At 41.8% G+C, this 15,279-nt stretch overlaps 1 protein-coding gene and 1 long non-coding RNA gene across 2 annotated transcripts in view; one reads left to right on the top strand and one right to left on the bottom strand.

Moving 5' to 3' along the window:
* Positions 1 to 4,244, bottom strand: part of LOC143815404 (uncharacterized) — a 137,062-nt gene extending 132,818 nt beyond the window's left edge. The window contains exon 1 of the mRNA XM_077294555.1: positions 4,035 to 4,244. Within this exon, the coding sequence (XP_077150670.1) occupies positions 4,035 to 4,180 (146 nt within the window). The 5' untranslated portion in view covers positions 4,181 to 4,244. The remainder of the gene's footprint in view (positions 1 to 4,034) is intronic.
* LOC143815405 (uncharacterized) lies at positions 371 to 13,000 on the top strand. The gene is made up of 3 exons (XR_013223740.1): positions 371 to 493; positions 9,249 to 9,377; positions 12,741 to 13,000. It is a non-coding gene; the product is annotated as an uncharacterized LOC143815405 (long non-coding RNA).
* The last annotated feature ends 2,279 nt before the right edge of the window (positions 13,001 to 15,279 follow it).

Genomic DNA, 15,279 nt, shown 5'->3' with positions numbered 1-15,279 from the left:
GTAGGTGTTTTCCATTTTTATTTCATCTAGAAACTATAACAATATTTGACCTCTTAGTCATACCATTTGTCATACCATGCCATGTGTTATTTTATTTCTTTTAATGTAGTCTTTAAATTTAGTTGTGTTATATACTGGAGCAACTTAAAGAAGCACCCCCATCAAGGTATGTATTCTTTTAATATATTGCAGTTATCATATTATATAGCACTGTGTACTTACAATTGCTCATTTTCCCTTCTACCCAGTTAATTCTTCTCTTTTCCATTGGGTCTATGACATCACATGATGAAAAACTCACTAGCTAAATCCTTCTAAGCTCTATGTAGAAACAGGAAGTCTATTTTCCAGGAAAGCGTCATCATTAGAACAACAATTCTAGATCACTGCAAAGTCCCTGGGAGCGGGAAGGAGGGAACAGCTGGGTGAAGAGTTGAAGAGGAGGTGAAGCTGCAGAGGAGGGGACTGGGCAGAAAGGGCAAAATGAGCAATTGTAAGTACACAGTGCTATATAATATGATGATTGCAATATATTAAGAGGATAAAAATATGGACCATGGATGAGAGTGCTTCTTTAAGCTGTATTTACAATGCAAGATAATCGTGAATGAGCATTATTAAAAGTGCTCGTTTCACAATTATCTTGCAGTGTAAATAGGCTGCCAATCACCTCATGAACGAACAAAATGCTCGTTCATCGATTGAAATGATCTTTTTGCATAACTCAAAAAATCATTGTTCCCGGAGGTACATTGTCTGTGCGAACAGGACTCGCAATGCTGAGAACAATGGCAGCCTATGTGCACTAAATGATCTGCGTCAGATCGCTCAATGCGCATCATTTACTTTGGTATGCCTGTGTAAACAAGCATTTAAACAACCGCTGATTGGTAAAAGCTTACCGATCGGTGCTTGTATTATGCCACCCATTAGTCCATTTAAATGGAACTTTAGAAGGTTCCCTTCATCTAAGAATGCAATAGAATGTCACCGAGATGTGCCATAACGTTATTATCAGTGTGAGTTGGATCTCTGCCTATGCCAGGAACTATAACATAAATATATTCAAGTGAATAAGATACCTTACAGCTTCTTGTACAGCAGAGGGCCACGAGGTGACATATTGGTATGGCTGACCATATAATGTTTATAGGCATATCACAACTTTTCAGTCCCACTGCAGATGTTGGAGTAGAAAAAAAACTGCCGATGGATTTCAGTATTCGTGATTATTTTCTTATTAGCAAAGATAAACTACCATCAAGGATTTTAGTAGCAGCGTACTGTCCTCTCTCCATTCTGAATACAAAAGCATTCAGCTCAACGTCCACATGGGTGGGAGGTTGGGGTTTGGTCAAAGTTGGAGGCAGAGTTGGACAAACATCTAATGTATATGGGTGCCTCCCAGTTGCCACCTGACAGATTATATCTGGAGACATAACAATCTCAGTCACCTAATCCTTTTGTTTGTTGTGGAGATAAGCCACTGCCATAACCTTTCTTATAGAGAATGCATGAACACAAAGCAAAGCCAAGCATTTCTGTGTGATAGTTTTCAGTCAAACCACCATCTAGTGTGTATGGCAAGCTTACAAGTTTTGTTAGCATCCTGTCCACTAGACAGCGACTTTCTCCTCCAGAGAGAACCCCCCCTTTTTTTAGGAATATATACAAGACATAACGTACAAGACAGAAGAGTAAAACTTATATTTGGCCTCTTTGAATGAGAATTCCACTCTTATTATATGACAAGTCACAAAAGATATAAGGAATATAAGAAAGTCTTCACAGAGATTTCTAATTTGAAGGAGGACCTGCTTACTGTGAAGTGCCTGAACCTCGATACTACTCGTTGGACATTTCTGAGTCTGTGCTTACTAAAAAATTCCTATGTAATAGATGAATTTAATAAACCTTAGTCTTAACCTAAACCACAAGTGTCTTTTCTTACAAATGTCCTTTAACTTAGCAGAAGGTCGAACAATATAGTCAGTTAGTTGATAGCCTGCCAGGTGTGTCCTTACACCATATGCTACTTCTGAAGCAAAACAGAAATTCCATTGTGAACCGTCCAGAATAATGATTGGCTATGAAAATTGTCTTGTGTGCAGGTAACGGGCAACAAAGACTTCTTTACAAATCTGCTAGACTTTAGAAGTGAGAACAAGGGCTAAAAATCTATTTTCAGCTTGTAGACTGATAGAAACATTGGTGGTGGTCAATGAGCCGAGACACCAATGATTCCTCCTCACCCAAAAAAAAGACTTTCCATTTTATTTGATTATTTGCTGTTCACCTTTGCATGCTTATAATTTACATTTGAATAGATTTATTGTTCAGTTGGCACACATATGAGAAGACAAACTACAGTAATCTAGTCACAAGCTTTGCATTGTAAAGATCAGTATTACACAATAATGCCACAAACTGTAGTCTAGAACAATTAACCAATGCAGTAGAGAGTTTCTTTACTCATAAAGTACCTAATATGGTCCAGACTAACGATATGTTGACCAACTGACTGACGACACGATATGGCTGCTGATTGGTAAACTTCAAGCAGAATTATGGGGACCACATAGTCCTCCATATAGAATTATGGGTACCCCATAGTCATCCATACAGTATTATGGGCACCATATAGTCCTCCATACAGTGTTGTGGGCCCCATATATTGCTCCATACGGTATTATGGGCACCATATATTACTCCATACAGTATTATGGGTGCCATATATTGCTCTATACAGTATAATGGCCTCATATATTGCTTCATACAGCATAATGGGCCCCATAAATTGTTCCACAAAGTATAAAAGGTCTCATATATTGCTCCATGCAGTATAATGAGCCTCATATATTGCTCCATACAGTATATAATGGGTGCCATATATTGCTCCATACAGTATAATGAGCCCCAAATATTTCTCCATACAGTATATAATGGTCCTTATATAATGCACGATACAGTATAATGGGCCCAATATAATGCTCCACACATAAAAAAAAATCAAATACTCACCTCTCCCTTTCCCCGCAGCTCTTCAGTGTATTCTGACTCTCCGCATTGCTCAGAACAGAGGGCGCGCTGTAGTGACGTTGTAGCGCCCTCTGCTCTGAGACGTCACACGACATCAGAAGATGCTGAAGACACTGGAGCTGTGGGGGAACGGGGAGAGCTGAGTATTTGAGGGGGGCGGTGCCAACGCTGGCACTGGACTCCCCTGAATAACGGGCCCTATAGCGCACCAGTGTCCCTGATGGCGAGTAGACCCCCCTAACGCCGGCCCTGTTCTGGACATACACCCACAGCAAACTTTACAGGCATGATGTGAACAGTGTTATAGCTTGTCCGCTTACATCTGTGTCATTTGACATAACTAATACCATGATCTGTTGGTTTCACATAAAGCAGCAGGTAAACCTGATATTTTATAGAATACAGATTTTCTTCTTTACATTGCTATTTTATTATAATAATTTTGGCTTGTTTAACCCTGTAGTATCCACCAATACGCTTTTCCATGGCGTTCACTAAAGAATTAAATCTGCACAACTGAATTCATGTTTAAGTGAAAAGCCAAACCTAAATAATCTATTAACAATGTAGGAACTTGTGTCAAATCTATGTAAATACATAGAATAAATTTTCATCTTCATCCTCATTTATAGCAGGTACTTGATGGTGTTTGAAATACACCAATATATTTTAACAGAAGAAGACTAAAATAATGGGCACCACAAAAAATATATAATGCGTGACGATCAAGGGTGCTACATCTAACTGTGCAAAAAGGGGTAGTCTCAATATATTTTAATAGATTTTCTGATTTCTCTACTTCCTTCACTTTGTATAACCCCAAAAAAATAGCAAAATCCTACAATAAAATGTGCTACTAAAGTCCTACCAGATCTTTTTAATGAAAACGTACAAAGAAAACGCTGTAAATTACATATGAATCAGCATGAGTTTTAGCTGTATGTAACAGAATATCACTGCCTGGAAATGCCTTGTGCTTCAAGCGAGGAATTTACCGTGTGCCCTCTACAGGACCGTCTGCACACAGTAGCGTCCACGTCACTGTCCAGGCCGTCACGTTACCTCCATATAAGGTCTGTAGGAAACACATCCGGCTGAGGTCGTCAATTGGTCCTTTTATAAATAAGCCAAGTATCTTCATTGGTTTCCTTTGAACAGAAACATTGTGGTAATGTGATGCTGACCACGTAGATATTCGCACAGCACACCTGTCTCAGACAGTGCAGAAATTCCGGTTCTGTGAGGTACATGAGGTGCGTGTCAGCCGTAAACCTAAGCTTGAAGCTTCTCTTATTAACCCTCCCAGGAGAAATACTGAGCCAGAAAGGTGCAATGGAAAAAATAATATTTCTACTTGTACTATAAATCTGAAGCGCATAATCATGTGTCACCCACAACTCAGGATAATCGGAGTCCAAGTAAGAAATTAGGGAGATGACGTGTTACCGTGTTACTCATTCTGACATATCCTCATCAAAGCTTTCCTGCCTGTAGCATAGGGTCAACAGTGAGGAACACAAGTATGTATTAATATCCACATACTAACCTGGAGAAAAAAAACCATATAAATATTCTATTAATACTGTCAGATTAACACCTTATGACACATTTAATCACCTTGTGCTGAGTGTGCAGGAATATTGTCTGCAGTCTTATCCGTTTGTTATATAATATTTGGGGCCATATACTGGATTATTTCAAGAGAGAGGGTTCAGAAATACGCTCACAAGACATATGGTCAGTCATATTCACTGTCAGTGCCCGAACACCTTAGAGCAGGGGTGGGCAATTAATTTTCCCGAGGGGCCATATGAGAGACCGTGACTGTTGTGGAAGGCCAAATCAATAATCCTCTCAGGATTAATATTAACATATTCATTATAATTTTATATTAATATAAATTGTATCACTCAATATTGAACAGAATAAAGTATGCTGACATCCTCCAATATACAGTTTGCGCCCACACACAGCCCCTTCTATACATCGTATGAGAACACAGAGCCTCTATTTAATGTAAGAGCCCCCACACAGCCCCCTATATAACGTAACAGCCCACACAGCCCCCTATATTCTAAGAGCCACCACACAGCTTCCCCATGATCAGCATAAGAACCCACATAGCCTCCCCATGGTCAGCAGTAGACCCACATAGCCTCCCCATGAATAAGCAAGAGACCCACATAGCCTCCCCATGATCTGCAGGATACCCACATAGACTCCCCATGATCAGCAAGAGACCCACATAGCCTTCCCATGATCAGCAGTAGACTCACATAGCCTCCCCATGATCAGCAGGAGACCCACATAGCCTCCCCATGATCAGCAGGAGACCCACATAGCCTACCCATGATCAGCAGGAGACCCACATAGCCTACCCATGATCTGCTGGAGACTCGCATAGCCTCCCCATGATCAGCAGGAGACCCACATAGCCTCCCCATGATCAGCAGGAGACCCACATAGCCTTCCCATGATCAGCAGTAGACCCACATAGCCTCCCCATGATCAGCAAGAGACCCACATAGCCTCCCCATGATCAGCAGGAGACCCACATAGCCTCCCCATGATCAGCAGGAGACCCACATAGCCTTCCCATGATCAGCAGTAGACCCACATAGCCTCCCCATGATCAGCAAGAGACCCACATAGCCTCCCCATGATCAGCAGGAGACCCACATAGCCTCCCCATGATCAGCAGGAGACCCACATAGCCTTCCAATGATCAGCAGTAGACCCACATAGCCTCCCCATGATCAGCAGGAGACCCACATAGCCTCCCCATGATCAGCAGGAGACCCACATAGCCTTCCAATGATCAGCAGTAGACCCACATAGCCTCCCCATGATCAGCAGGAGACCCACGTAGCCTCCCCATGATGAGCAGGAGACCCACATAGCCTCCCCATGATCAGCAAGAGACCCACATAGCCTACCCATGATCTGCGGGAGACTCACATAGCCTCCCCATGATCTGCAGGAGACCCACATAGCCTCCTCATGATCAGGAGACCCATATAGCCTCACCATGATCAGCAGGAAACCCCAACATAGCCTCCCAATATCCAGCATGAGACCCCACATAGGCTCCCCATGTCCAGCATGAGACTCCACATAGCCTCTCCATGTCCAGCATGAGACCCCACATAGGCTCCCCATGTCCAGCATGGGACCCCACATAGCCTCTCCATCTCCAGCATGAGACCCCACATAGCCTCTCCATGTCCAGCATGAAAGCTCCATAGCCTCCCCATGTCCGGCATGAAACCAGCATAGTCTCCCCAAGTCTAGCATGAGATCCTCACATAGCCACCCCCAGCCAAACATACCATACACATACTCACCTCACTCCCATTCTGCCTATGCTCTCTCAGATGCACCTTACTCTCCGCAGTGCACAGCTAAACAGCTGATGCGATAAAATGACACCATTGTATCAGCTGTCTCACTCACTGATTGGTGAAAGAAGAGGCTGGCGGCCCTTCCTCTACCAATGCATACTCCACTGCCTGCACCTCAAGGATGTAGATGCCGGTGACAGTGGGCAGCGGCAGACAGGCTGGGGAGGGCCTGGGGCGGCCTTGCCCAAGTCTGCCTTAGAGAGATGTTGCCCAAACAGGTATCTCTAGACATTCACATGTTTCCAATGGGGAGAGAACAACTACCAGATGTCCTTGATGACAGCTTATTTGGTAGTATAACAAAAATATTGGTTGCTTAACCCTTTAGTGGCGGAGCCAATTTTGATCTTACTGACTAGGCCAAATTTTTTAATTCTGACCAATGTTACTTTATGTGGTAATAACTCTGGAACACTTCAACGTATCCCAGTAATTCTGAGGTTGTTTTTGGGACACATTGTACTTTATGTTAGTGGTAAATTTAGGTTGATATGGTTTGCGTTTATTTGTGAAAATATTGGAATTTTGGTGAAAATTTAGTAAAATTTGCAATTTTCAAATTATTTATTTTGATATCCTGAAACCAGTTAGTCATGCTGTACAAAATAATGAATAAATAACATTTCCCATATGTGTACTTTACATCAGCATCATTTTTCAAGAGTAATTTTATTTTATTAGGATGTTAGAAGGGTTAAAAGTTTAGCAGCAATGTCTTACTTTTTTCAAGAAATTTACAAAACCTGTTTCTTTAGGGACCTATTTAGATTTAAATTGACTTTCAGAGGCCTATATATTGGAAACTTCCCAAAAGAGATACCATTTAAAAAAAAAGTGCATTCAAATACTTCAAAACTGCTGTCAAGAATATATTTAACCCTTCTGGCACTAAACAGGAATTAATGCAAAGTGGAAGGAAAAAAAATTAAAATCTTACCTCTAAAATGATTTACACAGAACCCCTGGTAGCATGTCATTCTTATTACTGCAGCCTTCCTCACAAACATCACAGCACTCCTGTCCTCATGTGCCTTCTCCATCATCATCCTCCAAGTCAAAAAGACCTCACATGGGAAAGCTATTTCTTAAAAGGGTTGTCCCTTTTCCCATAGGCTCAGTGTTGTGTAAAAAAAATAATTTTGCTTTCCCTCCCCTGGTCCAGTGCTGGTCATCACCACTAGCCAAGTCTCTCATGATCGGCTACAGCGTTAACAGCACTGCAGCCAGTCATTAAGCCCAACAGCTCTACCTATGTAGATGGCTTGAGTGTGAAGTGAGCGGTCTTTCATTGCTGCCCATGAGATCATGTGACCATTCAAAAACTACATTACCCACAACCCCCTGCATCCCGCTGTCCCCCATGTACAGATAACATTTCCTACTTCTTTATCTCCTGCATTCCCTCCTAGTGGTCCCCGGGGCAGAGCTGACAAGAATAAACATGAAGCTATGGTGCTACGCATAGTACTGATAGATAGTACTATAGATAAATGGAATTCCGCTCTGTTCATACCACTTTGTGTGAAGGTTTTAAATCCTTCAGCCTAAAATTCTGTGTTTTTCTATGTGTTGATCATAGCAACCAATCACAGAGCAGTTTTCACTTCAATAGAGCGGTTTAAAAAGCTAGCGTTGGGCTCTGATTGGTTTCTGACAGTTGCTTGTACAGGTTGAGGTGTACATAATAACAAATATGGAAAAAAATTAGATAGGGGATAACTTCCTGATTGTTGGGGATCCAACTGTTAGAACTCCCACCGATCCTGTGAACCTGGGCTCTTCAGAGCCCAGTGTGAATGGAGCAGAGATCGATCACGTGTACTTCTGTGCCATTTATTCCCAAAGGGAGTGGTGAAGATAAGCGAGCGTGGTGCTCAGTTGATTTTCCGGACTCCCATAAGAATGAATGAAGCGGCACTGCAGATGACCTATCACCGATCCATTTAGACCATTGGTTTTCGGGATTGGTGGATCTCCCAGCAGTTAATAACCTCCAAACTTGGGAATACACTTTTTATGGCTGGTACTTCTGTAGGGGGGAAGCAGGGTTGATTAAGATGTCATAACAACAGGTGGACAGGTGGGGTGACATGATGCGGTTTGTAGTTTGATATGCTGATGTTGATGTGTGATTATTTTTATGTATGATAAAAAGGTTTATTTTATTCCTACGGCAGGGGTTGTGTTCAGTTGTTTTCTAGGTTTTACCTTAAGGCTGTCCCTGGGAATGCATGAGGTATGTCCACTAGAAGAACTACACTAAGTATATCAATGTAGCTTGCAGTACACAAGGCATTAGGCAGTTAACAGTTGGGATTAACCCACAGTTGGGGAGAGGTTATGCCAGTTTCATATAGAAAAGTTTTCCAGTTTGGGGAGAGAGTGTTAAAGTTTAGGAGTGGAGTCTAGTCAGTGAAAGAGAGTGGAGAGTAAAGCTGGACAAGGCAGTTTTAGCAGGTGCAAAAGAAGGTCGTTACGGCAGAGTCGAACAGGTACTGTCAGTACAAGTTTCCTCACAACATGAGGACACATCCAAAGATTCGTCCGGACGCCTCGGAAATCTTGGGCTTGAGGTTTGGAAGCGGTATTGAGTGCCATACCCATGTCCCCCTTATGAGAAAGATGTCAGACAAGTCGCAGAGAAAGGGAAGAATGGTGATCTTCAGGGAAGCTGTTATGCTGGAAGGAGGGTCCCTAGGATAAGCAAGAGCAGTTGGGCAAGGGACGAGTCAGGCAGAAAGGAGACGAAAACTGACAGGCCATTAAACATCACTAAAATGGGACAATGTCTTATTCTGTATGTTGCAGCCATGTGTAACTGAATTGCACAGTAAAGCTGAACCTGTTAACCCAGACCCAAGATCTCCTGTCTTGTCTGTAACTACAGCCGGACCCGATCTCATGGACCAGGAGGTAGAAACAACTCCTGGAAGAACAGTGAGTAAAGAACCAACTCCACCGCACCACACACTCCTGACAGGCTCCTGTTTAGAAGAAAGGCATAGTGAGGTCAGTTGTGGCCCACAGTAAACCGGCCCTAGGTCCTCCTTCACTTCTGCATTGCGTTTATCACACAGTCAAAAGGTGCAAGAGGGGAGGATAACTGTTCCATCTTTACAGGAGCATGCACACAGTACCCATGTCAATTTGTACAGTAAGGACGGTTCATTTTTGGAAATTGATTTAATTTGACAGTGTTATTGATTTTAGGATTTTAAGCCACTGAGCTGTGATTTAAATTGTAGGCGGTCTGGTCATCTGCTCCTCCATCCACTACCAATTAGACAAAAGGAGAGCTGTGCAATTTGTGAGCAAGTCTACAGTAGCAAACGGGAATTACTGAGCATATCTAACTGATATATCTGTAAGTGGCACAGAATCATGTCCCCAACACATCTGTTAAAATTAAGTGGTCATACCCTTTATGTCTACACTCCATTGTGTACTTCTCTGTGATGTACAGGGAACATTTCCAGATCATTCTTGGGCAAAAAAGTAATTGTCACGCACAGTGTGGGAAAGACTAAGTGCAACACAAAGGGATGAGAAGAAGGAAGCCCAGACACTAGGGAAAGGGTGAGTAGAGACCCCTAGGCAGATCTAATTACACCCTATCTGCCCTACTGTCCTTAAATTGGTTCCTCACCAATCGCCAAGCAGATAACCTAAAGGTACCTTCACACTAAACGACTTTGCAACGATAACGATAGCGATCCGTGACATTGCAGCGTCCTGGATAGCGATATCGTTGTGTTTGACACGCAGCAGCGATCTGGATCCTGCTGTGATATCACTGGTCGTTGCTGAAAGTCCAGAACTTTATTTGGTCGTCAGATCGGCGTGTATTGTCGTGTTTGACAGCAAAAGCAACGATGCCTGCAATGTTTTACAATGGTAACCAGGGTAAATATCGGGTTACTAAGCGCAGGGCCGCGCTTAGTAACCCGATGTTTACCCTGGTTACCATTGTAAATGTAAAAAAAAAACAGTACATACTCACCTTCTGATGTCCGTCAGGTCCCTGGCCGTCTGCTTCCCGCACTGACTGTGAGCACCGGCCGGCCGTAAAGCACAGCACAGCGGTGACGTCACCGCTGTGCTCTGCTTTTACTTTACGGCCGGCACTCACAGTCAGTGCGGGAAGCAGACGGCCAGGGACCTGACAGACATCAGAAGGTGAGTATGTACTGTTTTTTTTTTACATTTACAATGGTAACCAGGGTAAACATCGGGTTACTAAGCGTGGCCCTGCGCTTAGTAACCCGATGTTTACCCTGGTTACCCAGGGACTTCGGCATCGTTGGTCGCTGGAGAGCTGTCTGTGTGACAGCTCTCCAGCAACCACACAGCGACGCTGCAGCGATCGGCATCGTTGTCGATATCGCTGCAGCGTCGCTTAATGTGACAGTACCTTAAGTCCTGTTTCTCCCTAAAGCTAGGCCTTGGATAGGGAGGGGGTGGGATAGGCACTAGTCGGTCCCCACTCTAAACTAAAGAAAAAAAGGTAGACAGACAAGGGGAATGAACTTAGCTTGAGCAGACTCAGAGAGGTAACAGCAAACGTCCTCAAACAGCTCCATAGAGGAAGTTAGCTGACTGTTACAGCTCCAAGCCTTCACAAGGGAAAATGTGAATATCACTGTCGACTCTCTGCAGCAGACTGGGGATTTATAAACACCCAGGTCCAGGTGTGTCAACTAGTGTCAGAGGGAGGTTGCCGCTGGGTCCAAGAGGCAGAAGGATTAAGAAGGCATCTGTAATGCCAAACGCAGAGACTTTCTGCAGCCAGATGTAGAGTGACAGTCTGTTGCATCTAACACACCTGTGAAAGTAATAGTCTATTACTGAATTTTTTTCTGGAATCTTTTTTTACTCACCATAGAATAATTTGCACCATTGATATTTTGCAGCCTCTCCTCCATCCTCAGCATAACTGTCTACCTGAGCCAAACACACTAATGAAAGGATCAAAAGTGATAAAAGTGGCATTTTATCTGACACTTAAAGAAGCCACTCCCATCAAAGTTTTTATCCTCATCATCATATTATACAGCATTATGTACTTACTTACAATTGCACATTTTGCCTTTCTACCCAGCTAATTATTCTCTTTCCCTTTAGGTCTATGACATCATGTGATTAAAAACTGACTCCCTGAATCCTTCTACGCTCTATGTAGAGACAGGTGGTCAATTTTGCCAGCACAAGTCATGAGTCACTGCAAAAGTCTATAGTGGTGGGGAGGTTGGGTAGGAGCAGCTGGGTCAAGAGTTGAAGAGGGGAATAAGAAATGCAGGGACAACAGACATCCTGTTTCTACATATAGCCGAAAAAAAAGAAGAATTATCAGGGTAAAAAGGCAAAATGAGCAATTGTAAATACACAGTGCTGTATAATATGATGATTACAATATATTAAGAGGATAACTTTCATGAGACTGCTTCTTTAAGTTATTATATGTATATAGCAAACTATAAATAGGCTTTTCAAGTACACATTGCTATCCCATTCATACAAAGTACTAAATAATTACCTGCATGTCCGTGTGACTATTTTTGGTCACATTATAGTACATAAAAAAAATTAAAAATGCTTATATTCCCCAGAATTCCGGTTGCAGCATTTGCTCAGTTAATAATGGATTTGTTTTGTATAATCTCTGGGGTCCAGGGCTTGATTCTACCAGCGGTGTTGTCTTCCGATTATCATGATCTTAAAATGGGGGCAATAAAAAAGGTAGTACCAATTCGTACCAATAGAGAACTGCAAGGAAATTAGGCTAAATTAAGCAGCCAACTGAAGAATATGCATGGGAAGGTATGGAACAGGTATCTGAACCATTAATGAGGCAAGTAGCAGTTTTCATACTTACCCCCTGTAGTCAGTATAGCTATTGGGAATCTGTCACCAAGTTTTTGCTATTTAATCTGAGAGCAGCATCATGTAGGGACAGAAACCCTGTTTCCAGTGATGTGTCGCTTACTAGGCTGTGTCTTGTTTCAATAAACTCAGTGTTTTATCGGCAGGAGATTATCACTGGAGGACTAGCTTCCTACTGCTATTTAGTCCTGCTCTGTGAAACCCCACCTAAATCACTGATTGGCAGCTTTCTGTCAATGCACAGTGCTGTGGGCGGGGTTGAACACAGCTCAGCATTCCTTTCTTAATGGAGATGACCTAAGTAATAACTTACAAATCATCTTTCAGCTCACAACTGGACAGCCACTTTAACTGTATTAAAAATTACAAAAGAATTTAAATAAGACGTTCTAAAGAAATGTATCCATTCTTCACTTATAGAATCATCATTAATACGGACATTAATGTGTGGAATGTCCAGAGACGGTCAGCATCACGTCATCTTCTTTACTTGAGGACTCAGATGACTGTAATTCATGAGACACCTTGGAATCTAGTGCTAACTGAATGTATGATGCACTAATGGGGAATCCGGACATATGGACGCTGTCAAGGTAGAATAGGTCTCATGTCGTCTCATTTAATGTAAAATGGCTTGGTATATATAAAACATTGTACATCTAAAAATGGAATATATGCGTAAAATCTCTTGCCACTCTTGAGAACTGGCATTTGGACAAGCCCTGTGTGGCATAGGATGGCACAGATGGGGGTCTTCTGCTTCTGATCCCAATATACAGTAATTCATAAAAGAAGAGCCACTGCCAAATACTATATTGTAGATGGATGCAACTTCCTGAAAAAATCAGTTGTTTGTTGGGGATGTCATCAGTTGGATGTAATATTTAATGAGATTTATACACTAAGACTCCCAGGAATCAAGTCTTTTCTCCGCAAAATGACATTGGCAAGACTTTGAGCTTGTGCACATGGCCGTATTTTCAGTCCGAGTGCGATCCGACAAGACATTGGATCACACTCAGACCAATGTTAGTCTATACTTACGTGGCCAAATTGTTTTCTCAGACAGTCTATCCAAGGAAAAAAAACCGCAGCATGCACGATTTGCATCCAATAGTCGGATTACACTCGGCCATGCAAGTCAATGACTTTGTGCAAAAAACTGGACTACGCTCCAACCGCACTTTGATGGGGTCTGATTTTCATAGACTGACAGAATGTAGAAGATGGAGAAACTTTTTTTTTTTCATCTGAGAAAAGCGGATCACACTCTGATCAAATGCTGATCAGAGTGTGATTAGCAAAATTGGCCCATGGCTGGAGTTTTATTTAAACAACGAACCCTAAAAATTACAATATAGTTCAACCAGAATGAATAATCTGTTAGATAACTGTGAAAATAAGTCTTAAAGATCCACCTTCATCTATACATTATAAATGCATGCCAATTTTCAACATCATTGTAATCTCTGATTGATTATTTTATACACAGGCTGTATGATAACTAGTACGCTATTTCGGAATGTGCACCTGCTTGACCTTAAAGGTTACTTATCATTTTAATTTTTATTTAAAGGGGTTATCTTAAAGTCTGATAAGGTGTTTCTGTTTTTGTTTTGTTCTGTTTTTTTTTTTTGTGAGATTGGAAAGAGGGGCATAAATGAAGGCTTTGCACCTTTAACGTTTTAGATAACATCCCGGTTTCACTCAAAACAAAAAAGTAGACAACGTATAAGATGCACCTGACTGTAATTGTGGAGTGAGCATTACATGGGACCAAAAATCACATTGGGGCAGCTTTATTGGTATTGTAGGATTTTTAGACAGAGAAAACTCAGTCTACTAGACAATCTGAAAGTGGCCACATTTATCATGGTGAGATTCATGCTGTTTGATAAATCTGTCCAATTTTAAGACTCTAGTCGAAGTTTACTCCGCATATCAGTTGGCTAATTTTGTGGCATAAATGTATGTCACAATTTTGACTCATTTTTTGGTGCGCTGTTTTGCACTTTAAGCCATGCTCCTTTCCTGTTAAACCGTGTGACATGTCATAAAAGGTGTCTGTGTAATTAATTATTCGAAAATAAAGCTGCTTTTTAAAAAAAAAAATAGGAACTGATAAAAATAAACATGATATTCAAACCTGTGTTGTAATCCTTGAAGACACTGTTGCATACATTGAGAAATACTGTCTGTAATATTTCCCTGCTGACACAGTATAATTATACTACATTGGGTAATATAAGGTTTTGTGGACTAGACGATGAAGCAAGTCTAACACTATTACATAAGCACCCCCTCTAATTGTAAAACAGCACACATGATACAGGATAAAACCTGTAAAATATATAAACATATTTGTAAAAACAAAGAACCCGTTAAAACCTGATGTAGCGTAGTCATTGACAATGCCCTTAAAGAAGTCTTTTCACCAAATGTTGAAATGGACACACAGTGTAATAGTAGCTACAGCAGAAAAACAGCACTCCACAATATCTTACTGTTGCAATGTGTGAGATGTAAGGATACTGCTCTGAACTCATGGTCTAACCTCCTGCATGATTAGAAAGTGCAACTGAGTATAACTGTGTCACATAGAAACCCTTCTATCAGCTCTTCTCTCATAAAACTGTTATTATTGGTCTTCCACAATGTCTTACTGTCTCAGTGTGTGATATGTAAGGATACAGCTCTGATCTCCTGGTCTAACCTCCTGCATGATAAGAAAATGCAGCTCAGTATAACTGTGTCACAAATAGTGTTGAGCGATACCGTCCGATACTTGAAAGTATCGGTATCGGAAAGTATCGGCCGATACCGGCAAAGTATCGGATCCAATCCGATACCGATACCCGATACCAATACAAGTCAATGGGACTCAAGTATCGGACGGTATTCCTGATGGTTCCCAGGGTCTGAAGGAGAGGAAACTCTCCTTCAGGCCCTGGGAACCATA

Source organism: Ranitomeya variabilis, chromosome 3, assembly GCF_051348905.1.
Source record: "Ranitomeya variabilis isolate aRanVar5 chromosome 3, aRanVar5.hap1, whole genome shotgun sequence".
Lineage (NCBI taxonomy): Eukaryota > Metazoa > Chordata > Amphibia > Anura > Dendrobatidae > Ranitomeya > Ranitomeya variabilis.
This window is presented reverse-complemented; position numbering and strand designations above follow the sequence as displayed.